Here is a 22,596-nt window from a genome sequence, read left to right on the forward strand (position 1 = left end):
TTAATTGGACTTGAGGAACATTATACGTTGTTAAGATATTTTTTAAAAAACTGAATTAAGTTTATAAAGACTCTGACTTTTTATCAGTTCATCAGTTTTTGTTGATCCCTATCTGCCTGTGTTAAAGTTGTCCTCTTCATCGAAAAGGAAGACAGCATTTCCCAGACAATAAAATAGATTTCAAATGTCGGATCTTGACATAAACCCTTCAAATCTGGTAGAGTACATACATTCTTTGCAAAGAAAACCATTCTTCAGGATGTTCCATTGCCTCAATTTGTTCTGGGTATAGGGGGTGATTTTAATATTCAACCAATTCTTGAATTTCCACTTTGGGTATTATCTGCTTTCAATACATAATCACAGAATGACCTCTCCTTGCCTTGCAGGATGCTCCCGGATTACCTCCTTTTCTCTGATTAGCTAGGACGGCTTCAGGGAATACCTTCATTTTAACATTAAAGTGGGCAAAAACAGAAATAGAAAGATAAATCTGTAGCAAGATCAAAAATAGAATTCATAGCTAAATATAAATCTGGAGGGAATTATCCAATTATTTGTATGGTCCCTTATCGCAGACGATCCAGGGCTGATTGCCTTCTGCTTTTTCCTTATGTAGAACGAAATAGTTAATAAATACCAAGAGTAATACTTTTTTCTTTTGAAGAGTAATAGTTTTTAATAGTAACTTAAATGCTGTTTTGCTTCCCGAATGTCCTCATATATATTATAGCATGTGATTTTTACAACTGCATGCATTCTCCTTGGGGACCATCTCATCTCGTTTTGACTTGTAGGTCAGAGAGCACTGAACTGGGAAGACCAGGATTTGTTAATGGAGTCACTGTACAAATTTGGGCAAGTTTCTCAGTCACTTTGTTCCTTCCACTCTGCTGAGCTAGACTTGGAATGGACGGCTCTGAAGGGAAAGTCCCTGCTCCTTTTCAGTCTCAATAAAATTTACAGGCTAGTAGCTGGGTTTTTTTGTTTGGTTTGGTTTGGTTTGGTTTGGTTGGACCCACACCAGCTAGGGACTTGGAAACGTGGAGAAAGACAAATGTGGGTGTCACATGAGGCACGGTAGCCATTAAGTGCACGAATATAATGCAAACCGCATGCAAATATATGCAAACTTTGCATTAATTTGTAGACTCTTACTTTGGAGCTTGCGAGCGGCACTGAGATCCTATGAGGATTCACAACTAATATTTTTAGGTTAAATCAAAAGTAATGCTTTTTTGAAGTTATAGCTTTCTCGGTGCTTGCTGGGCTTAACTACTGAAAGTTTGACACTCCTCCCTACCCCCCATAAAGATTTCACTAGTGCTTGATTCCATCTTACACCCGGCCCCACCCCCGCTTAGCCTGACGTCACGTGACGGTGTATTTGCATACTACCTGGGACTGGGTGTGACGCTCCCCTTTTCTGCGTCTTCTCATTGGCGGCACCGGAGAACCAGCCCTCTTCCGGACAGACCAATCAGCGCCCACTCGGATGAAGGAAAGCGGGAGGGGGCGGGACGAGGGCGGGGCCTTGGGTTGGATCGCTAGGCATATCGACCAATCATCTTCTGGAGTGGGAAGAACAAGCCGCGGATTGGTTGAGGGGAGGGGTCTGGGGCTCTGTAGGCCAATGAGAGTTCTGGGCTGAGGGGGCCGGTCTCCGCCCCGCAGAGCAGATAAGCAGCCGCAGCGGGGGTTGGGGGGCTGTGTGGGGCTCGCTGTGGGGCCGAGGCAGGCAGGCAGTCGGGCGGGCGATGGCAGGGGCCGCAGCGGGCGGCAGAGGCGGAGGTCCCTGGGGGGCCGGGGCGCGGAGGGGCCGGGGGGCTCCGGCGGGGCTGCTCTCCTCCAGCCCCCGCCGGCTCCCCCCGGTGGGCTGCAGCCGCTCAGGGCCACGGTCCCCTTCCAGCTGCAGCAGCCGCACCAGCGCCGGGACGGGGGTGGCCGCGCAGGTGAGCCGGGCCTGGAGCGGGTACCGGGGGGAGGAGCCGTTGGGGGAGGGGGGCGCGTGACGGGGAGGAGGGGTACGAGGAGAAGCTTGAGGGGAAAGTGGATGGGGGCGAGGGAAGAGAAAAAGGGTCGCGCAAAGTCTGTGAGGGCGGAGGGAGCGAGAGCGAGGAGCGGTGAACGCTGGGTCCACGGCTGGAACAGAGTGTGCAGGGAGTCGGGGCCGGGAGGTGAAGGGAGGGACATGGCAGACGGAGGCTGGCTTTGGGGGCGTAACCGAAAAGTGGGCAGAGGTGTCGTGTGGGGCTGAGTGGAAGATGCAGGGGTGGCAGGGAGGTGTGAGGAAGGAGTGAGTGGCGCGTGATGGGGGCGCCCTGTGCTGGCTGGCGCTGGAGCGAGGAGCCGGTGGGCGCTGGACATCTGCACGGGGAGGGGGAGGGGCATGGAGGAGAGCCCCGTGGAGCCATGTGTTACTTCTCCAACTTGAGTTTGGCCCCAGCATCCCGCTCTACGGCTCTGGAGTTCCTTTCCCCCCCGACTTCACGTGCACTTCCTTTTATGCCACCTCCCGGAGCTGATTTCTTCCGAGCCGTTGGAATAGGTTGGAATAAGTTAGTTTAACGGCTTTTACTACGGTACAAACGCTCCGCTCCGATTCCCTGCATTCCTCTTGGTGTAGCCCAGCAGTTGTATGTTCCCAGATCATTGACCTGCTTAATATGGCTGTCTCATTCCAACCACGGTGTGCGTGGGTGTATAGGGCCTGGGCAGTTTGCCCCCTGCCTTTCTCTCCTACCCCCACCAAGGCTGTTTAGTCCCGGGCATTGCCAGCCAACGTGGCAGTGGGGTGAGGGCTACAATCAAGTGCACTGTGGCAAATACCCCCACTTTCTGAACAGCCCTGAAACGGTGTCTTAATAGCAGCTTGACGTGGTGAGTGTGGGGAAACTAGGGAGGAGCCAGATTAACCTTGCTTTCACACTCAAAGCTGTGATGGATCCCCCACAAAGGCAGGCAGTGAGGAATGGCAAAAGGAACCTACTTGCATGAGGAGGTTGGCAATAAGTTGAAAGTGAGGCTTGCATTTGATTCACACCAGATGTGAAAAAGATCATCGTACACTTCCAAAGCCTCGGAGTCTACCAAATGTACAAAAGTCATGGCCCCCGCTGTCTAATGGTTAATGACATTCTCTACACCAGAGTTTCTTGAGCTTTTTGTGATTACTAGGTTTCATTGCTGCACACCCCCTTCCTGAAAGTTTAGTTGCTACAGTGCCTTTCTAGGTAGGAATGGGATTAAGAAGGTCTCTGAAGTAGAAAGTCCAAGTCTATCTGGACCTCACTGTAAATGTTAACATTGCATCTTGGAACACAGAAACTTGGTCAAATGTGGTAGCAAGATGGTGACCAACTAGTCAAAGTATGCCTAGAATCTGGTGGTGTAGAGCAGAGCAGTGCCCAAACTCATGCCTATCATGAGCTTTAAGCAGACTACAAGATTACAAACCTGTTGGTTTTGTCTGGACTTCCTTGGAGTCCAGAGAAGTTAATAGAACGGCAAGCATCAGAACCTTTGTCACTTTTAGTAGAAATCAACGGAAAGCCTGCCTATGCGGTAGCTGGAAATCTATCAGCAGTCATATTTTAAGAGCAGTTATTTTGCGTCTACTATAGAACTAACATTAAGGGCACAAACACTGGTGGGTGCTGTGGAATGGAGAAGAGTGTAGGTTTGGATAGCTGAGTTCTTTACATGGCCTCTTCCTTTTTATAGGGCCAGAGGCCCGAAGATCCTGGTAAAAACCATAGGAAGCTAGAGTTCTGCATAACTTGTTGGATGATTTAGGGCAAGTTGAGTGGTCTCTTGTGTACGAATTGGGCTGATGTGTTATCCCTCCGCCGTTTAGTATCCCCTAGGCATTAATGAGGCACTAACCTGGTATATAGGGGAATTATCTATAGATTTTCAGTGAGGCGGGAGAGAGGAAAGATGGAAGGAAAGAGGGGTCTGAGCCGGTGGACTTCTTTGTGAGCAGACATTAAGGGAGTGTACCTCGCCTTTGGTTTGGGAGCACATCGGGTCTTCTGCATGTCAACTTTACTGTCCATGTGTGTTCAGATTGTTTCCATTCCTTAGACTTGAGAAGTGGCAGAAGTGGTTTCCTCTAGGCCCATGGCGTACTTGCGATAGGAGGAAACGCCTCACGTTCTTAAACCCTTAAGAGAATCCTCCAGGCTTTGGGTGCCAGGATTCTTGAATTTTGATTCCAGGCTCTGCCATTTAGTAGCTGTGTGGCATGGAAGAAGTTTCTTAACTTCTGTGCCTCAGTTTCCTCATCTGTTAGAAGGTGAATCATAACTGTATCCTGAGTTAACAGTTACAACGTGCGGGGGCACCTAGAAGGTGCTATCAGCGTTTATCGTTAGCCTTCCCCTCCACCCAGCCAAGGTGAGAGCACTGTTGGCCAAAACCCATTGCCTTTCAGGCTTCAAAGAGCAAACCCATATTGGTCTGAAACCAGTACTGCAGGTTTCAGAATTTCAAGGCCTCCTCTTGCACCTTTATTCCCTCATCTTTTAAAATGAGGTTTTCTAAACAGGGCTCCAGAACCCAACTGTTTAAAAAGGCATGTGAGCTGGGACTGGGTTTCAGGGACAATTAGGTGCCGTCACTGTTTCTTTCCCATCCCAAAGTGATGTAGTGTTCAGGGCTGTGGAGTTATCTATCTACCACACACCCCGTTGTGTTCCTGACAAGATATAGGAGACCTTGTAAAAACAAGGTGATGGTGTAAAGAACAGGATTTACCTTCTGTGGCCATTCATCCATGAGGGATGTCTTCATAAAGTAAGGAATGGCTTCATTTTTCTGAGCCTGGGTTAGGGGTGTGGAAGGCAAAAGAGAATAGTGAGAAAAATGAAGGTAAAGTCTAAGAAAGCTAAGCTCCACCTGTGGGGAATAGCAACCCAGGATGCATTTCTTACGGCCGTTCCCCCTTTAATTAAATTCTCATTTGTGTCTTACGTCAGTTGGAGGCTGCTAACTTTTCTCTTCTTCTGGGACTATTGATGGACAAAACGGGACTGGGAGGTGAAATGTTCTGGGTTCCAGTCTTAGGTCCAGGTCCACATCCTGTTTAGTATCTCTGTCTCCATATCTCTAGAATGAAGATAATGTTTAATCCAGCATTGCAAATTCCTCTGTAGTGGACCAGCCCCACAGGGGTCAGCTGGGTGCGGGGGGAACCACATGTTGCCTCTGTACCTCCTCTGCCCACCAGAACCTTCTTAAACCCAGGGTTGGCAATTATGGCCTGCAGGCCAAATCCAGGCCTCTGCCTGCTTTTGTAAATAAAGTTTTATTGGAACACAGCCATGCTTCTTCATTTAGCATTGTCTGTGACTCCTCTTGCACGACAGTGACAGAGTTGAGTAGTAGTGATAGAGACCATAAGGCCCACAAAGCTTAAAATATTTACTACCATGGCAATCTACAGAAAAAGTTGGCCTACCCGTGTCTTAAACAATGTTCCTTACCATTATTCCTATATAAAGGTCCGTTTCATTGCGTGTGGTGTACATCTCCTCAGAAAATTATAAGGGAGTAAAGAAAAGTAAGCCTGTATCCCCCCTCATGTTTTAGGCGAAAAGAAAAGGGGGGGGTCATCAGCTTCCAGTCAGTTCTCAGTCTTTGTGGAGGATCAGCACATGTGAATGGAGGCTGCCTCCCCGCCCCACCGCGTTGTCAGGTGGCATGTGTTCAGTAGACATAAACTAATTTGGATTTACATAAAAGCTTGACTGTTAGGCAAATGTGCACCCCCTCTCCTCATAACCCCTCCCAAACCACCCACAACTTAGTGAACACAGTTGGAAATGGCTTAAGGTTTATCTCCTGTTTGGGATTTTTCTGGCTACCTTTTATTTTTCCAAACAGATCACTGACAGCTGGCAGTAGTCGTGGCTGCCTTAAAATACTGCCTTCCCCGCAGGGATGTAGGGTGGGTTTATTTCAAACATCCATTGGGTTCTCCAGGATGGCCGTTTCAGTGAATAGAAGGCGGCATTGTTATTAGCAATGCTATTGGTAATTATTAAACTCCTTTCCTTGCAATGCTTTGAAAACTTCGTCCTTGGGGGATGGGTATTTAGATAGGTCTGGAACCACATAAAGGAGGTCTCTTATTAGGGACCTTGAGAGAAAGCCCTCATCAAATTATGGTCCTCCTGGACCCTAGTGCCAGAAGCAGTCCGACTTCTCAATGCCAAGGAGCCATCTTGCTATAATGAAGCCTGGGGGTGCAGTTAAAATCCTGTAACATCTATAACCATCCTTGAGCGCTCTGTGATTGAGGCAGCTTCTGTTTGGGAAGCATTAAACACCGCTTAGCCTGATGCTGCTAACTTGCTTTTGACAGCTTTGCTTGCCCCAGGCATGTGCTCCCCAAAACATACTGCTGAAGTCTGTCTTAAATGTTATCACCAGAGACAGCACCCTTGAAATTTGGGGGCCGCAGTGCCTAATTGCTTTATCCCATCAGTACCCAAAGGAGCATGGGTCCCTGTGTTCTTCCATGTTTTGGGTAGCAAAGGATTATATATATGGGAAGTTCTCCACTCGTGTAACATAGAGCTAGGATATTTTAAACCATTTGAGGTCAGTGGAGGAGGGGTGAGAACAAAAGTGGGTGTGGTGGTAAAAGGACATCATTCTCTCTGGTTCCAAATATAGATAGATCTCCAGAAAATTTGGGGCAGGATTGCAAAACTTCCAGTTATGGTGGCCATGTGAGTGTTGCCGAAGTGGTTGGTGGGCTTTAATAGCAGAGAACACTTTACCCATATTTTTTGCTAGTTTATACTGAATGGTGTGATGGGCACCCACGCCACATTATTCTTTGATCTTGTTCTTTTTTTAATTAAAGCATAATTAACATACGGTTTTATATTAGTTTCAGTTGCACAACATAAGGATTCAACAATTCTGTATGTTACTCAGTGTATTCCTTGATCTTAATGGAACTGTTAGAAATCAAGCATCCTCGTGTGCTCAGCTGGCTCAGTTGGTAGAGCACACAACTCTCATCTCCAGGTTGTGAGTTCGAGCCCCACGTTGGGAGTAGAGATTACTTTAAAAAAAGAAAGAAAGAAAGAAGGAAGGAAGGAAGGAAGGAAGGAAGGAAGGAGAAAGAAAGAAAGAAAGAAAGAAAAGAAAGAAAAGAAAAGAAAAGAAATCAAGCATTCCCCTCTGGATTTTTATACCTGTCCCATAGAGCCTTTGTGCCATAGGATTCACACTTTAAGGTGTGACATGTTCTGGAGACAGGTCTGGTTTTGAAGTCTTACTGACACTATCACAGTGATCAAATGCTATTTGACACCAGCTCCAATGCTTTCCTGGGGCTTACCCTTAGTCTACAGGCAGTTTGGAGCCTTTTCAAGGGGCTGGAAGGGGAAACCTTGTGTTTGCTTTCCAGTTCAGAGTGAAGGTAGGTGCCCACCAGCACGTTTGTTGAGTGGGAGTGGACAATCTCTTTGTGGCTTAATAAGTTTTACCCCACTTTGAGGTGTATAGAAGAGGGGCCAGGAAGAATGGAAACAGACAAAAGATGAGCGAGAAACCTGGACACCCTCTTCCCCTGCCCCGGCTGAGGGCTGAGTTGAGTCTTCATAGAGGGTTCCATTATTTGGTTTGCAGGGTTATGAATTAACCAAACACGAGGCGAATCTATTCACATTGTTAGGTCAAAAACAAATCCTGGGCTCTGAGAGAAGAGAGTTTTGGATTATATTTGAAGTTATAAATTATCCGTGCTCCAGTTCCTCTCCAGCGGTGTGGAGCTTGTGAACAGGCTGTTGTTCTTGGGAACAGCTGGATGGGGGGAGTTTCTCTACAGCTGGCTGCCCACACTCAAGCCTCCAGCTCAGGGTCCCCACCAAACCTCCTGGTTTTGAAAAACTCTTCCTGGCACTTCGCTCTCCTCCTCCACGCTTTTCCTCAGGGTCACTACAAAGCTGCATGCTCAGCTTGGAGTCATTTAAATGTTTATCCTCAGGCCCCGAATAAGCCTCAGTTGACTTTTACTGTGTCAGAAAACCACAGCCAATCAAGGGTGGCTTTAATGAACTGAAAAGAATGCTATCAAAATATTTCATAATAGGGACTCTTTTAGCTCCAGCCCTTGGGGAACCTGGAACTGAAGTGGGGGCTCTGGACACCTACCCTGCCCTGCTTGCGAGCCCCAGCCAGCTGGTATTGGGGATGGATGGAGTGCCTTGGCTCACCACTGCCTGCACGGGAGCAGTTTTTGTTTCCAGCTCCCTAAGAAAAGGGGTGGAGGTTGGGGGAGGCCTGGGAAGATTCCTCTGAGGGCTTTGGTTGATCCGAAGCAGCAGGCCTGTGATCAGGGGTGGTGAAGTTTTCTCCAAGGCTGCCTGGATGTGGCTTCATAGAGTATTCGGCAGGGCAGAGCTGCAAGTCCCGGATGCCTCTTCTCAGACCCTGAGCACCCTATCCTGTGGATGGAGGGTGAGTTTTCGACGTGGAGAGAACTATGCTAATAAGCCTAGGTCTGGTCCCTCCCCGGCTCTGTTACCTGAATCCCCTGTCATCTGATCCTCAATGAAAACATTCTAGAGAGCACTGAGGTCTCACCTCCTGAAGAGGGAAAGGTAGGATAAACATGGGTCTCTAGAAGCAAATGACTAACACGTCCACAAGTGAATAAAACGGAATTCAAGCTGGAGGAGGCATAGAATAAAGGAATATTTATTCCTTTCGTGTAGGTAGGGTTAATTGGAGAATTAACCGGGATATTTCCAGTAAGTTTGTTTTTTTTGTTTTTGTTTTTTTTTTTCTTTTAGTTGGCCAGTGTATTATTCTCCCTAAGGTTAAATTTTTATTTATTTTATTTTTTCCCTTCCGTTTCAAAAGTGACATTGGTGTGGCTCTGTCTGGTCAGCTGTTTCTTCACTTTCTCAGATCTCTTTAGTCCCTTCAGCCCTTGCTGCAAATTGTGTGCCTGCCTTTTTAAAAGGTAGGCACCTCATGTTTCAAGTTCAAGTGCAATGGAACTCACCCTGCAGCTTGAACAGATTTGAGTGTTTTTGCAGAGGGAGGGCCAGGGCAGATGGGGAGTGTCGTGCTCAATAAATACTTGTTGGATTCAGTTGCTGGAAAGGCAGCAGGGGTGGGGAGAGTGAGCCACACTTCCCCCAGTCTCACTTGAAATGGTTTTTCCCACTTCTGGTCCCCACACACTGTGCCCCCTTTATAATACCTCTGCAGCTACTTCCAAGGCAACCTCCCCCCCCCCCCCCCCCGAAGTGTTAGTGTTCTCTCTCTCTTTAAATCACTGGTCTCCTATTCATCCTGGTCATTGGGCTTGAAGCCCAGCTGGTGGCAAAGACGTGGCATTTCCATGGATGTCATTGCTAGGCCTGTAGGTTCCCTTGCCCTCACACTTAAAGCCAGAGGGTGAGCTTGGGCAGTTAGTTTACCAGGTTGATCCATGGAAACAGCCAACATTTAGGATTTTGTTTAAAAAAAAAAAAAAAGCCAGACTACCTGGCTTTAGGCTTAGAAGTGGATATGGGTGACAGGCCAAGGAAAGCGAGATGAGTACTGGGTGTCCTTTCACTAAAGGTAGATTTACACCAAATTCCTAGTAGTGCTAATGTATACAAAGGGAAGCAGATAAACGAAATCTGAATTAGTGACTTTTCTAGGCTAGGGAGCAGAACTGTCTACGGGCCTGAGGGGGGCTTCAGGCTCTATCTAGAGGTGTGATCAGATTGGAAGCCCCCTTTCCCAAGCCAGGCACCATCCTGTTTCTCCTTCTCTCCCCACACCTGTCCCCCTCCCCCCCCAGCAAGTTGGCAAATACTGGAAAGAGATGCTCATTAGCATTCCCCTCGCCCTGGACACATACACTGTCATCCATGGAACCTATGTTGCTCTGTTGTTCAGGTTGCCAGCCATGGACCTGGTGCCTTAGTCAGATGGTTTTCTAAACCTGCCCAGCTGGGGATAACTTTGAACAGAGTAAAATTGCAGTTGAGAGGAAGGAAAGACAGTTTCTCTTACCTCGCCCTCCCTTCTCCTCTTCCCTGCCCCACACACTGCCTTCCCTTTACGAGTTTTCTGTGCCGCTTGGTGCGTGTTTGATCGCCTATACCGCTTTGAGAAAACCACCGCTGATAACACGTGCACTCCCTGCCCCACACCTGCAAGCTGGCTGAAAACTTGCCACGCGGCCTCTGTTTGGGGATTGTCTTTGTAACTCATACCCATCAGATATGACAAACCGGGGTTGAGGGTGGGGCTGGATGGCATTTGGCGAGACCGAGGGGATGCAGCCAGAGAGCTGTCGCAGTATTACGTAGTCCGATGCAGAGATTGGGAAGAAGGCAGTGCGAGTCACACCCATTCTTCTGCCTCTTACTGCCGAGACTAGCGCTTGGACTCTCTCTGGAACCGCGAGCCTGGGTAGTTGTGTGTTCACAGGAGAGGGCAAAAACAGCTGCTTCCGTGGAAAGAAAGAGCCTGGGGATCCTAACAAATTTTTGTGTTTTTCAGGGAAGTTGAGCAGATAGAGAGCTTTAGTTTTGACAGTGTGTCCCATTCATTTAGCTCTCTGTTGCTCCTGGTCGGTACTCTAGAATGTTTCTCTTTCATCCTCCTGACAGTCGTGCAGGTGCAGGTGGCCTTGACTTGTTTTGCAGATAAGTTAAATGAGACCTAGAAAGGAAGTGACTTGCCCAAGACCATGTGACTATAAGGCCCTTTTGCTCCTGATCCCAGGGCTCTTCCCACATACGTGTGGTGAATCCATTGTGAATTTCCTCCCAAGTTGGCATCCTCTCTGCTGCCTGCCCAGCCCACGCCCAGCCCGTGTTTCCCTTCTGCTTGTATGCCTGTATTTCAGGAGCAAAAATTCATCTGTTCAGTTGACCAAAAGAAAATTGGAAAGGAAAATGGGCTGCCACGAAGTCTGTTGTTTCTTCAGCACCCCGTAAGTGACTGTTCACTCGGTGTGGCTAATTGGAAGGTGACGGTTGTGACATTGTGTGATACGGTGGTGGCTTTTGAGCACCTCCCACTGGTTTCAGATACACAATTCCCAGGTAGAATGCGAAGTTCACCAGGGACAGCTAGGCCCAGAAGGCAGGCATGGTTTTCCTGCTTTTGTGGAGTCATGGTCATGGTTACTGGGCTTAGAGCCATGTCAGGAAGATACCTCTAAGCTGGAGCTTATAGGAAAGGGTGTCTTTCTTATGTGTGACTGTGGAACCCCAGAGAGCACCTGGGAATAAATGTGGGTGGTGCATTCCTCTGATGGGGGGTCGGTTCAGGTGGCCTGGCATCATGATGACAGCTTATCTTCCATGTAGGGAACCCCCGGATGCAAACCACTCCCACCCTCCCTGCCATGCTCTGTTTTGAGTGTGTCTCCTCCTCCTAGCTTTAGGTTAAGTGGGAGTAGAGTCATTGTGATACATGATAATGCCTTCATGAGACAAGTGTGTGCCCGGTAAAGGGGACTGGTGGGGTCTTGAACTCAGGAGAGAGCTCCATCCAGGGACTTGGTATCATGGAGAAATTGGTGTGCTTCACAGAGGTTACCTAGCCCTCCTGAGAGGGTTCCAGGCAGCTCTTACCCACTTACCTCTCTTAAGAAATCAGATTTTGTATAGAATTCTTGAATGTCCTGATAACCATATGCTTATGTGCATCCTTTCTTTGCCTGTTACTTCTCAACTTCATAAGGTCGAATCCCATTATACTGAACATTATAAAAAACAATTCTGTATAATAAAGCTATTTCCATGGTTCATATCAATGCTTTGTTGTTGTTTTTTTGTGGTTTTTGTTGTTTAAAGAAAAAAGTAACCAGCTTTCTTCTTCCGTATCAAGTATTTTTTCTGGTCCCTGTCCATGGAATGGTTCATCCCTAAGCCAGGGCCCCCGAACACTAGCTGTCTGCCTTGGTGGCACGGAGGAGGGAGAGGAGCAGTGGGGCCATCACTAAGTAGCAAGGCCCCCCCTTTGTTTGCATTTCATCTCGAACCTCCCACCCTCTGGTACGTCTTTGTTTTCAAATGGAACACCACACAGAAACCCAACAAAGGGCGGTACGTGTGTGTATCTGAATGTGAGTGTGTGTCTTGAGTGTGAGTGAGCATGTAGGTGCCGAGTGTGAGCATGCGTCTGAAGAAGTGCCCGTGAAAGAAAGCAAATGACAAAGCAGGTGGAGCTAATGTTTGCCCGAAGGCAAATCTGGGTAAAGGTTCTACGGATGTCCTCTCTACTGCTCTTGTGCTTGTGTCCGGAAGTTTGAAATTACTTCCAAATAAACGTTTAAAAAATGAGTACATGCTCGGCTGACTTGACAGTACCAGGAGTTCTTGAGAGTGCCAGTTCTCTTCTCTTCCTCTTATAACGTCTCTTATTCTCCCCATTTAACAGACAGCAAAACTGAAGCCCAGAGAAGTCAAGTGACCCGAGTTCACGTAGCACACTGGGGCCGAGGCAGGATTTGGGCCCAGGTACTGACCACTGTGGTAGGCCACCTCTCAGGAGACTAGACTGTGGCTGGTCCTGACTCCCTGAGCTGGACCGTGGGGGGGTGGGCATCAGATGCCAGGAACGATCGGGGACCTGCTGCGGTGTGCCCGTGCCCCGGGCGTGCCCCACACTGACCCAGCAGGGGGTCGGCAGGCGAGCCGCAGTCTGCCGAAGCACGCCAAGCACCCTCAGGATGTCCAGGTACCTTCTTGGGACAGCTGCTTCCTTATTCTAAGAAACGCTCTTACTCAGCTCTTCACTCTCCACGTTTTCTTCAAGAGCATGAGATCAGAAGCCTCTGGTGTCCGAGCCATGGGGTAGTTCCAGTTCGAGTTTTTATGTCCGAGATCGACGGGTAAAAAGCAGTCAGTTTCGGTGTAGAGAGCCAGGCCAACATGTGGGCCCAGGCCAGACAGCTTGCTCGGCTGTGCATCAGTCCGTTTGCGGAGGTATAGGACCCCGAGGGAGGACGTTTGTGTGGTTGCGTGCGGCACGCCTTACCAGGGGGACGGGAGTTACAACTTCGTACACGTACACGTACACGGAGGGAGGACTCGCTGTCCGTCAGGGAAGACTACTAAGCACGGGGCCCAGGGAGGGATCTCCTTGTCCTGTTATGCTGGCGAAGGGAGAGCTTCAGACTCTGCTCTTGGTTTCCTGGCCGCTCTTCTCTAACACCAGACCACATGTCCTACATCTCTCTGTGCTCCTGGAAGGCGCTTGAATCGTTCCTGACAGTTTTGCTTACTGATACTTCCCCCCAGCTGCCAGAATTAGGGTTAAGTGAATGAGGCTGACTCTGCTTCTGAACAGAATAATTTTGAAAGTCTTTAGTTTAAGCATGTGTCCCTTATCTGCAGTGCCTCCCGGCAGCCACCCTAGAGCCATGAGATTGTGGTTAAGTTGGCTTCAAAGGATTTTTTTTTCCATGGGCTCCAGCCAGTTATGTGAAAGAGACCCGTGAGCATTTACTATATTATTACCCCAGCTTATATATACTTAAAGTGCTTATCTTTAGGCAGTTATCATGTTATATAGGGCTATCGTCATGATTCTCTGGTTCTTCTGGCTCTGTCTTACCCCAACGTAAGTGCCGGATGGATGATATCCAGGGGCAGAACAAGATGCAGGAGGAGGAGGAAAGGCTGCCCCTCGATTCCCAGTGGGTCGTGTGCAATATGGAGGTGTACAAATGACCAAAGCTGTCTTCGTAGACGGGACGGCAGCAACGGAGCCTTTGCCTTCCGGTTCTTAGACGTATAGATAGGATGTCTTGGTAATGACCATCCCAAACTGTTTTCCTGGATCAAATTCTCGTTTGTTTCAGGAGGCTAACTTTTTCCTTGCCTGACTTATAAAAGAAGATACTAGTGCTGTTGAGCCCTTGATTTAAGAGCAGACACAGCTCTTCATGTACTTTGTGGGGGGGGGGTGTGACTTACCCTCCAGTGATGCATGTGATCCTGTCCACCTCTGCCTCTGGAAGCACATGGGGAGAGGTGACCCGACAAGGCGTCCTTCTGCTCAGCAGTCTCGGGAGTACACTGATGGTAGGAAAAACCTTCCCAATGTCATACCTTTCAAGGCTGTTTCTGGAAGGGCCGTCTGATCTTGCTTTTGGGACGTGGTTTACCCTGGAGGCACTGCATAACCTTTGAGCCTCCCTTAGGAGATCGAACAACTGGCAAGATCAGGGCTGCAGCGAAGGGGCTGCCCCGCAATGCTGCTGGGCATGCTTTGGGCTTTTTCCACCGGTAGGGTGACGGCCTGGGAATTTGCCTGGGATTTTGAGGTCAGGCTGGATCAGGTCCAGGATGTCGGAGGCCAGGTAGGGAACCACTAGGTGGGATATAGCAGACTCTTGGGTGTCTCCCCTTTGCAGCCAGGGACACAGTAGAACTTGCAGAAGGAGATGGAAGTAACCAGAGAAGGCTTTCTGCAAGTGGGACAGCATGGTCCATGCAGCTTTACAAGGCGGCCAGGGTTGGGCAGAGTGACCCTAATAGGATTTTAGACCCTGAAGGCAAAGCCGATCCTGTGACCGTAACTTCCTGGTCCTAAATAATTGAGCAATTGCTTCTCATGAGCCCCTTTCCCCACCCCTCAGCCCCAAGCAAAATGAACCTGAGTCAGTGTTAAGAGCAGAGAGCCTGACAGGTTCCAACCTAGTGAGGTGTAGCCAGTGAGCAAACCTGCCCTCTGAGCTCTGATGTCTGCTTGCCCAGTCATGTGATCAGCCCTTCTGCCTGTGGCTAGCCACAGGTAAATTGAGCGCTGTTTATACCCTCCTGCTTGGTCTGGGAGACCATGGCACAGCTGTCTGATCAGCCTAAGTAAGGCAAATCTGCTTTTGAATTTGTGCCTCCCCTGCCTTCCCACTGAACTTATCTCGCTCCAGGTAATAGCATGGGCCCTGAGCTTTCATAATAGCATGGGCCCCGAGCTTTCCATTTAGCTCAATTGGTTAGTGGCCATCTCTTATGGACCCTCTAGTAAGAGTTGGGGAATTCTAGAACTAAAGGAGGCTCAAACTCTTCTGCTGCACTTCCTTGCCTTCTGGCAGGGGTGGGGGGGCACTGAGACACCTGGGGGCATGTCATTCTCTCTCCCCAGAGCTGTTCAGGGGCAGACTCCACATAGTCTTCCTCATCCGATTGGGATCAGCAAGAAGGTCTTCCTTTTATCTAGCTGAACCCTCTCCTAATCTAACTAAAGTCTGTTTCCTTCCTTTCATTTTTGCATCCACACAGAAGAAAACTGATAAATTCTAAGTCCTTTCACAGTTCCCGGCGACCTACCTACCTTCCTGTCAGCCATGTTTACCCATCTTTCGTGAGATCTCACTGGTTTCTGCATCCCTGTGGTAGAGCAATAATGGCAAATGGATGCCCAGAGCTAACTTCACTGGGCACAGCTGAGGTTCTGTCCAGTTCCAGCTGTGTTTCTGGACCTGTAGGAGCCCTTTCATTCCACCCACAGTCTTGGTCTTGCTCCCAGGATGACGTGACCTTTCTTAATTTAACATCACCTCCTTCATTCGGTATCTTTATTCTACTTTGTCCTGATTTACATCTTTCAATTCCTTGCCTCAGATTAAGCTTCGTTCACTGTTTCGTTTCTTCCTGCCCACCTTCCCTTTCCCCAAATTAGAAGTCCAGGGCAGTGACCCAGTTGAATTTGACTACAACCTGCCAAGATTGAAACGCTAGAGGGTTCAGATCCTTGCTGAGGAGTGAATTGAATTTCCGTCTTTCCAAATCAAGCCAGTTCTTTTCTTCTCTCTCCCACAACTTTATTTTGGAAGAATTTCAAACCTACAGAAAAGTTGTAAGCACAATGCACACCCCTTTATATTTCACCTAGACTCACCGATAACTTTTTGCTGCAATTGTCAAATCTCTCTTCTCTCCTTCTGGGTATTACACATGTGTGTGTCTAGACTTATAATGTGCATCCATTTGCGTGTTTTATTTGTTTTGAGCTATTTGAAAATAAATTGCAAATATCATGACCCTTTTTGCCCTTAACCACAATGGTATCTCCTGAGAATAAGGCCATTCTTCTACATAATCATGGTACCGTTATTACCCTAAACAAATTATCTATAATCCCATATCATCTAGTATCCAGTCCATTTTCAAATTTCCCCTCTGATTGCTCTTTTTGGGGGGTTTGTTTTGTTTTTAAGATTTTCATTTTTTTAAGCTTTTTGTTTTTGTTTTTTAGATTTTATTTTTATTTATTTATTTATTTATTTATTTATTTATTTATTTGACACAGAGAGAGAGCACAAGCAGGGGGAGCGGCAGGCAGAGGGAGAGGGAGAAGCAGGCTCACCAAGCAGGGAGCTGGACATGGGACTTGATCCCAGGACCCTAGGATCATGACCTGAGCCAAAGGCAGACACTTAACAACTGAGCCACCCAGGCGCCCCAGATTTTCATTTTTTTAAGCAATCTCAACACCCAGCATGGGGCTGGAGCTTACAACCCTGAGATCAGATGTTGCATGCTCTACCGACTGAGACAGCCAGGTGCCCCTTGTTTTTGTCTTTGAGCCAGAATCCAATAAAGACTCTCATTTGGTTATATCTTTTTATTTTTATTTATTTTTTTCAAAGATTTTATTTATTTATTTGAGAGAGCGAGAGAGCACAAGACGGGGAGTGGCAGAGGGAGAGGGAGAAGCAGGCTCCCTGCCCAGCATGGACCCAGATGCGGGGCTCAATCCCAGGACCCTGAGATCGCGACCTGAGCCGAAGGCAGACGCTTAACCAGCTGAGCCACCCAGGCACGCCAGTTATGTCTTTTTAAAAAGTTTATCTAGAATTCCCCTTCCACTCATGTTTTTGGCTTTTGGTTTTTGATGACTTTGAAAAGTGTGGACCAGTTCTGCCTTCTAGCTGTCCCACATTCTGGATTTTTCTGGCTGTTTTTTCATGGCAGCATTTAACTTGTTCCTCTATCCCCTGTATTTCCTGCAAATGGAAAGTTAGGTCTGGGGCCTGATTTTGATTCTGGTAAAACATTTCTAGCAAGAACGTTTCACGGCTGAAGTTGTGTACCTTATATCATTTAAGGAGGTATATTAGGTCAGAGTGTCCATTGTTAGTAATGGTTAAACGTGATCACTGAGGTGGTGACCACCAGATTTCCCATTGTAAAAATACATTATTCTTTTAATAAGTGGTTTATGGGGTGATACTTTGGCATTATTTAAATATTCTGTTCCCTGCAATGTTTCTTCCAGTGGTGTGGAACTCAGTGATGACTCTTCCTGACTAAGAGATTACTTTGGTAGTTGCATAAAGCTAGTTCTGAATTAGCACTTACGGATGTGAGTATGGACATGAGAAGTTCAAAAGAGGAATCAAAATTGTTTTCTTTGGGTTTTGAAATCATAGGTGGGGGGGGGAAGGCAACAAAACGGGGTTAATCAAATTATGTCAAAGACTAGGTATTTTGTATGACTTGGTATTGATATTAAATTGAGTAATAGTTGCTTACACATCTGTTGCTATCTGGCAGTTTGCTTCAGGTCAGGGGAAGGCAGGCTGGATGGAGCTAAAAATAAGTCCTAGTTGGTTCACAAAGCAGAAATTATTTTGACTATTTGGGAGTTATGTGTAATTCTGTTCTCATTTCCTTTTCTTTCACACAGTTTCCACCCTCCTCATTAGAAAAGGAATTTCTCATTTTTTAAGTGTCTTCTTCTCCCCCTCAACCCCCCCCAAGATGGGTAAAACGGTGTTCCTGAGACCCAGGTATGTTTCCTAGCAAGGGAAGGGACTAGAACCCTTCCACCTTGGACTCGTTCCTGAACCAAAGCAGCCAGGCGGTCGTGACGGTTGAGTCTGACAGTGGAACACAGGGGTGGGGATTCTGTTCTCACAAGTCTTTTGGGGAGAAAAGATCTGCATCTCGGTTTGCTCTGTGGCACTGGAGAAATCAGTTCACCTCTTTACATGGGCGCGTCACAGGCCCCCACCTGTGACCCCTCGGAAGCTCTGCGTCCTCTTCCATAGACGAGTTCAGGAGAGTAGAGGGTGCACACCTTCTGAGCAGAAGTCGGCGAGTTTCATTCACAGGTGTCCCCTTACAGGGTTTATCGTAGACGAACCCTCCTCGATCGCTGGCTCTTTCTCTCCCTTGCTTATCTCACAAGACTACCTGAGAGCTGGCTGGAGGTCGTGATTTCTTCTTGACTTGATAGGAAGCAGACCGCTGGGAGAAGTGGAGATCCTGAAGGGTTTATGTCTGTCCTCTGAGTTTATAGGCCACCCAGAGATTCGTCACTCTCAAATACGCATGGGTGGGGATTTTTTTTTAAGACGGAGAGGGCTAGGCTCTGTGCTTTTTATGCAGTTCTTGCAGAGGCCAAGTGGCTCCCCAAGGAAAGCATGCTCCAATCCCTAACTGCGAGTATTTTGTTTTGTTTGAAGAATGTTGAAATCCTACAGAACTCTTTAGAGAATTCAGATAAAAGGTGAAAAGTTCACACCACTTCCTTTTCTTCTAACTGCAGCTTCTTGAGGATTGAACAACCGTCTAAGTAACTGCTGCCTGCTCTTGACACACACACGTGTGCGCGCACACTTGGGATCACCCTTTTCCTTCTTACTGATACAAAGAGTCGACGTATTCTCTATTTTTTCCCCACAGTGACCTCTCTAGATGGGTTTCTCCTGGCCCTTCTCTCCAGCTTCCCATAGATGGGGTCTGCGTGCTGGGAAGTCAGACACACAGCCAGAAATGCACACTTAACCATGGAATTAGGAATTAATTGAGGGTCTGGCTGAGTAGTTTTTCATGCATATACAACTATCATCACTCTTCTCTCTTTAGGTAAGCCTCCTTGGTCAGGGAAATGTGATGTTCCTCTTCTTTCCTTCTTTCTTTCTAACTCCAGTTTCTGTAGCTTCTCCCTGTTGCAACTGAAATGAGCTATCTGCTTGGTGTTGAAAGTGTTTAAAGCCCCAGGTTTAATTTTCCCAGCTGGGATGGATGATGGGGTCTCCTTGGGCTTTCCAAGGAGGGCTTCTAACTCTTCGGCAGTCATATTGGGGATTTCAGTTTGACCACAACTTCCCTCCAAAACCCACACGTCCCTGAGTGAAGCGGTTCAACAGCGCCGGACCACAGGTTGCTCAGAAGACTGCCCGCCTGCAGTGTTTAATCCCAACATACGGACTGAAATGGAAAAAGAATCCCTGTCAAGCTGCTAGAAGGAACTTCCCCTCCTTACTGCCAATCTGTTATTGGGGAAATGTTTAGAAATTCTGATTCCCTGGTTTACTTTGCTCCTCTCCAGATTAACATATCCCCCTCCCTCCCCGCCCCCAGCAGAAGCACTACGTCACAGCTGGGCGGGGTGGGGGGGTTGGGGGTGGACAAGGCAGGGCCTGCTCCCTAGATGGCCAGCCTTGTGCCAGGCCTCAGTTTCCTAGTCTGCCCCACCCCTGCCTGCTCCTTTTTCTGAAGGAAGATCAGTGATAGAAATTAGCAGATTGTAGAAAAACACGAATAATAGGATCTCATTTTATTAAAAAGACGTGCGTACCTGCATGCATGGGGAGAGATCAGGAAGGATGTGGACAGGCGGCGATCTCTAGACCGGGGATGTGCACAGTTCTTATTTTTCAGTTTTTGCTCATCTGCATTTTCTTATTTCCTCCAGTAAAGGCACAGCTTCTGTTACTGTGAGCTATCTTTCTTTAAGAGGAGACGTGGAAGGCTAGTGCTAATAATGCTTCAAAGCCCAATGACATGAGAAAGTGACATGTAGCTCATTTGTTAGACTAGCTAGTTGTTGAGTTTGGGCCACGCGTATGATCTCATCGGCTGTCTTTCTGCCTTCTGCAGTCCTTCTTGGGTATTTTAGGATTACTAGGCCTCGTGGAGGTTGGGGGAGAGGAGCCTTGTTTCATTTCCCAGGCTTCTCCATGGCTTCAAATGTGGTAACGTGAGTGACGTGCCCCCCCCCCCAGATGCCCAGCTGGGACCCTTTGGCCAGCGGCTGCTTTCTCCTTGTAAGCCGCCAAACCTCCACCCTACACTCTATCTCTGGCCAAGCTAAGAAAGGTAGCCACAGAAGCCTCACTTCCTGTATCCTCTGCTGCCTTCCCCTGACCCCCTCCTGCCCTTCTTCTGAGTGCTGTCATCGTCCTCCTTTGGGTTCCTGGGGTGGGGGTTTGCTGGCGTGCTCGGGCCTGAGCTGATTTCTAGCCAGGGATGGGAGGGAACCGCAGAGATGGTTTGGTGGTCCTTCTGAAGTGGCACTGGCTGGGGAGACTCCCGGGGCTTGTGTCTGGTAGCCTGGCCTTTAGGCATTGGAGCGGCCTTGCACATTTCACCCTTGTCGGCAGCTTCATGGGCTCCTCTTCCCGTATCACCCATGCTTATAGACTTGGCTCGGCGTGGGCGCTCAAAATCTGCCCAACAGAGGAATCAGTCAGTCCATGGTGGTGTGCCAGGCCCCTCTTGGCCTCTCTTGGTCCCGTGTCTTGTCTGCTCTTTGCTCTCTGCCCTATGGACTCTTCTCCCAACGGATAGACCCCCGACCGCTGGCCCTCTGCACTCAGAACCCCTGTCCCCGCAGCCATACAAATGCAGCAGTTGGGAAACAGAACCAAGTGGCTCTGGAAGATAGCACCTAAGGCTTCTTATCTCCGGTGTGTGCTGTTTTGTTTTGTTTTTTTCCCTTTGCTCTTGCCCAAGAACCCAGGCATCCGCCACTGCTCAGCTGCGTGGTGAAATGGCCTGGCCCCATGCCAGGGTGCTTCGCCAGGTGGTTGGGCTGTGGAGGCTGCTGCATGCGATGGGCCGATAATACCCCACCGCGCTGTAAACAGGACACTCCACCCTCCCACGGGCACCCAGCCGGTGCCCCGGCAACCTGCTGCTTTGTCATGGCCCGTCATGTTATGGGCGTCCTTTCTCAGATAGGGGAGCCGATTGTCCTCTTGCCCTCCCTCCAGTTTCCCAAATCTGAGAGGGGTACTTTCCAGAAATGAAACCAGTTCAGCTTCCAACCACAAGCAACCGTTGTGACTTCTCAATGCTTCTTCGTTGACCATAATCACACAATGGCAGGGCAGAACCCAATCCCCAGATCTTTCCGGTATATCCATGAGGGAGAAGCTCATGAGCTCCTATTTCAACTACGCTCGCTTGTGAGATTTCTTCGGGGACATTCCCATCTGAGCTAGGGCCCTCGTGGCAGCACAGGCAAACGCAAGCAGCCTCTCCACCATTTCCTCAAGGTGGGGTCCGTGCTGGGTTGGGCTGTTACCAGTCAAGGCTTTGCCGCTAGTTGCACCTTCCCAAGGGACAGTGTGGCTGGAACTCATTCTGTGTGTCTTTTCTGGGCTGAATCTTTTTCTAGGCTCTTTTACCCCACCTTCTGCCCCAAAGAATTGTGGAGGTGGGAGGGATTAAGTGACATTAACTGGTTCAACCTCATCTGTCTAGTGAAGACTTTAAAGCAGTTTTGCATCTCACCTTTTGGTCTTTAGAGCATCCCTAGGAAGCACCGTAGGCTGGGATGGAGCTCCCGCTTGCCAGATGGGAGAGCAGGCCCAGGGAGGTTGGGTTGGCTACGGTCCCATCTGGAGGAAGGTAGAGCCTCGGTCAGAACTGGGTCCCTCACCTCTGTGCCTCTTCTGGATGTTCGGGGGCCACACTGCTCCAGCCTGTTGCCCGTTGGAGGATGGCACAAAACCCGTCACTGTCTGATTCTAGCTTTGGTTTGTGTTGCTGTTGGGGGGAACTTGACACGTTGGTTTAGCCCTTCATTGGTTTCGGCGCTCACATTACCAGGTGCTCACCAAACCACTTAGGGTGATGTTTTTGAAATAAGTGGTAAGTTTTCGTTTCCTATCGAAATCTAATTTTTCAGAAAGTGCCCCCCTCATTTTCTGGGCATGGTGGAACCATGGCATTTTACCTCTCTTCAAAGGTATTGGGACGTGCCAAGAATTAGGGGTTGGGGAGGGGAAATGGGGACTTGCTGAGGTCTCTGAGACAGAAGGTGATTCTGTCACCTTGTGACTGGTAGGAGCTGTGCCAGCGGCAGGATGTGGTCACTCTAGAAATAAGGCTGAGGCGCAGCTGTCTCCTTGAAGGAAAAGAAACTGAGGCAAGGCCTCCAAGTTTGACGTCGATGCAGTGAGATCCTTGCAGGTGTGGCAGAGAGGAGGGCCTTGGGCCACTGGTTCTGGATTGGGGTGCTCAATTTCTCTCCATTCCTATCCCCTGCCTCCTGCCCCTGTCTTGTTTTCTTCCCCCCCTTTTTTTTTAATTGTGTTATTTTTGTTTTGTATATGGAAGAGCAAGTCAGGACCCATGACACCCTCAGAGTCCTTGTGAATCACTTTGGTCAAAGGTAGCCAGAAAGCATGTAGAGTTGACCAAAGTGGGTGGTTGGAGTCTCACACCAAATCCCAGGATTCTGGGGCCTCCCTCAGCCCAGGAGTACTGGGAGTCGGTCCCATCTCTGCTTGCTGCCCTTGAGATTGGATTCCTACTGTAGCTCATGAGTGGGGTGGGATTTAAGGGGTAATGCAAACTGATACCAAATGGG

The 22,596-nt window shown here is 48.5% G+C and overlaps 1 protein-coding gene across 1 annotated transcript in view; it reads left to right on the forward strand.

Moving 5' to 3' along the window:
* Positions 1-1,742: 1,742 nt before the first annotated feature.
* Positions 1,743-22,596, forward strand: part of FAM117A (family with sequence similarity 117 member A) — a 42,847-nt gene continuing 21,993 nt past the window's right edge. Inside the window, 3 exon segments of the mRNA XM_034641168.1 lie at positions 1,743-1,799; positions 1,801-1,871; positions 1,873-1,952. Coding sequence (XP_034497059.1) covers positions 1,758-1,799; positions 1,801-1,871; positions 1,873-1,952 — 193 coding nt within the window. The 5' untranslated portion in view covers positions 1,743-1,757.

Source organism: Ailuropoda melanoleuca, chromosome 13 (genome assembly GCF_002007445.2).
Source record: "Ailuropoda melanoleuca isolate Jingjing chromosome 13, ASM200744v2, whole genome shotgun sequence".
Lineage (NCBI taxonomy): Eukaryota > Metazoa > Chordata > Mammalia > Carnivora > Ursidae > Ailuropoda > Ailuropoda melanoleuca.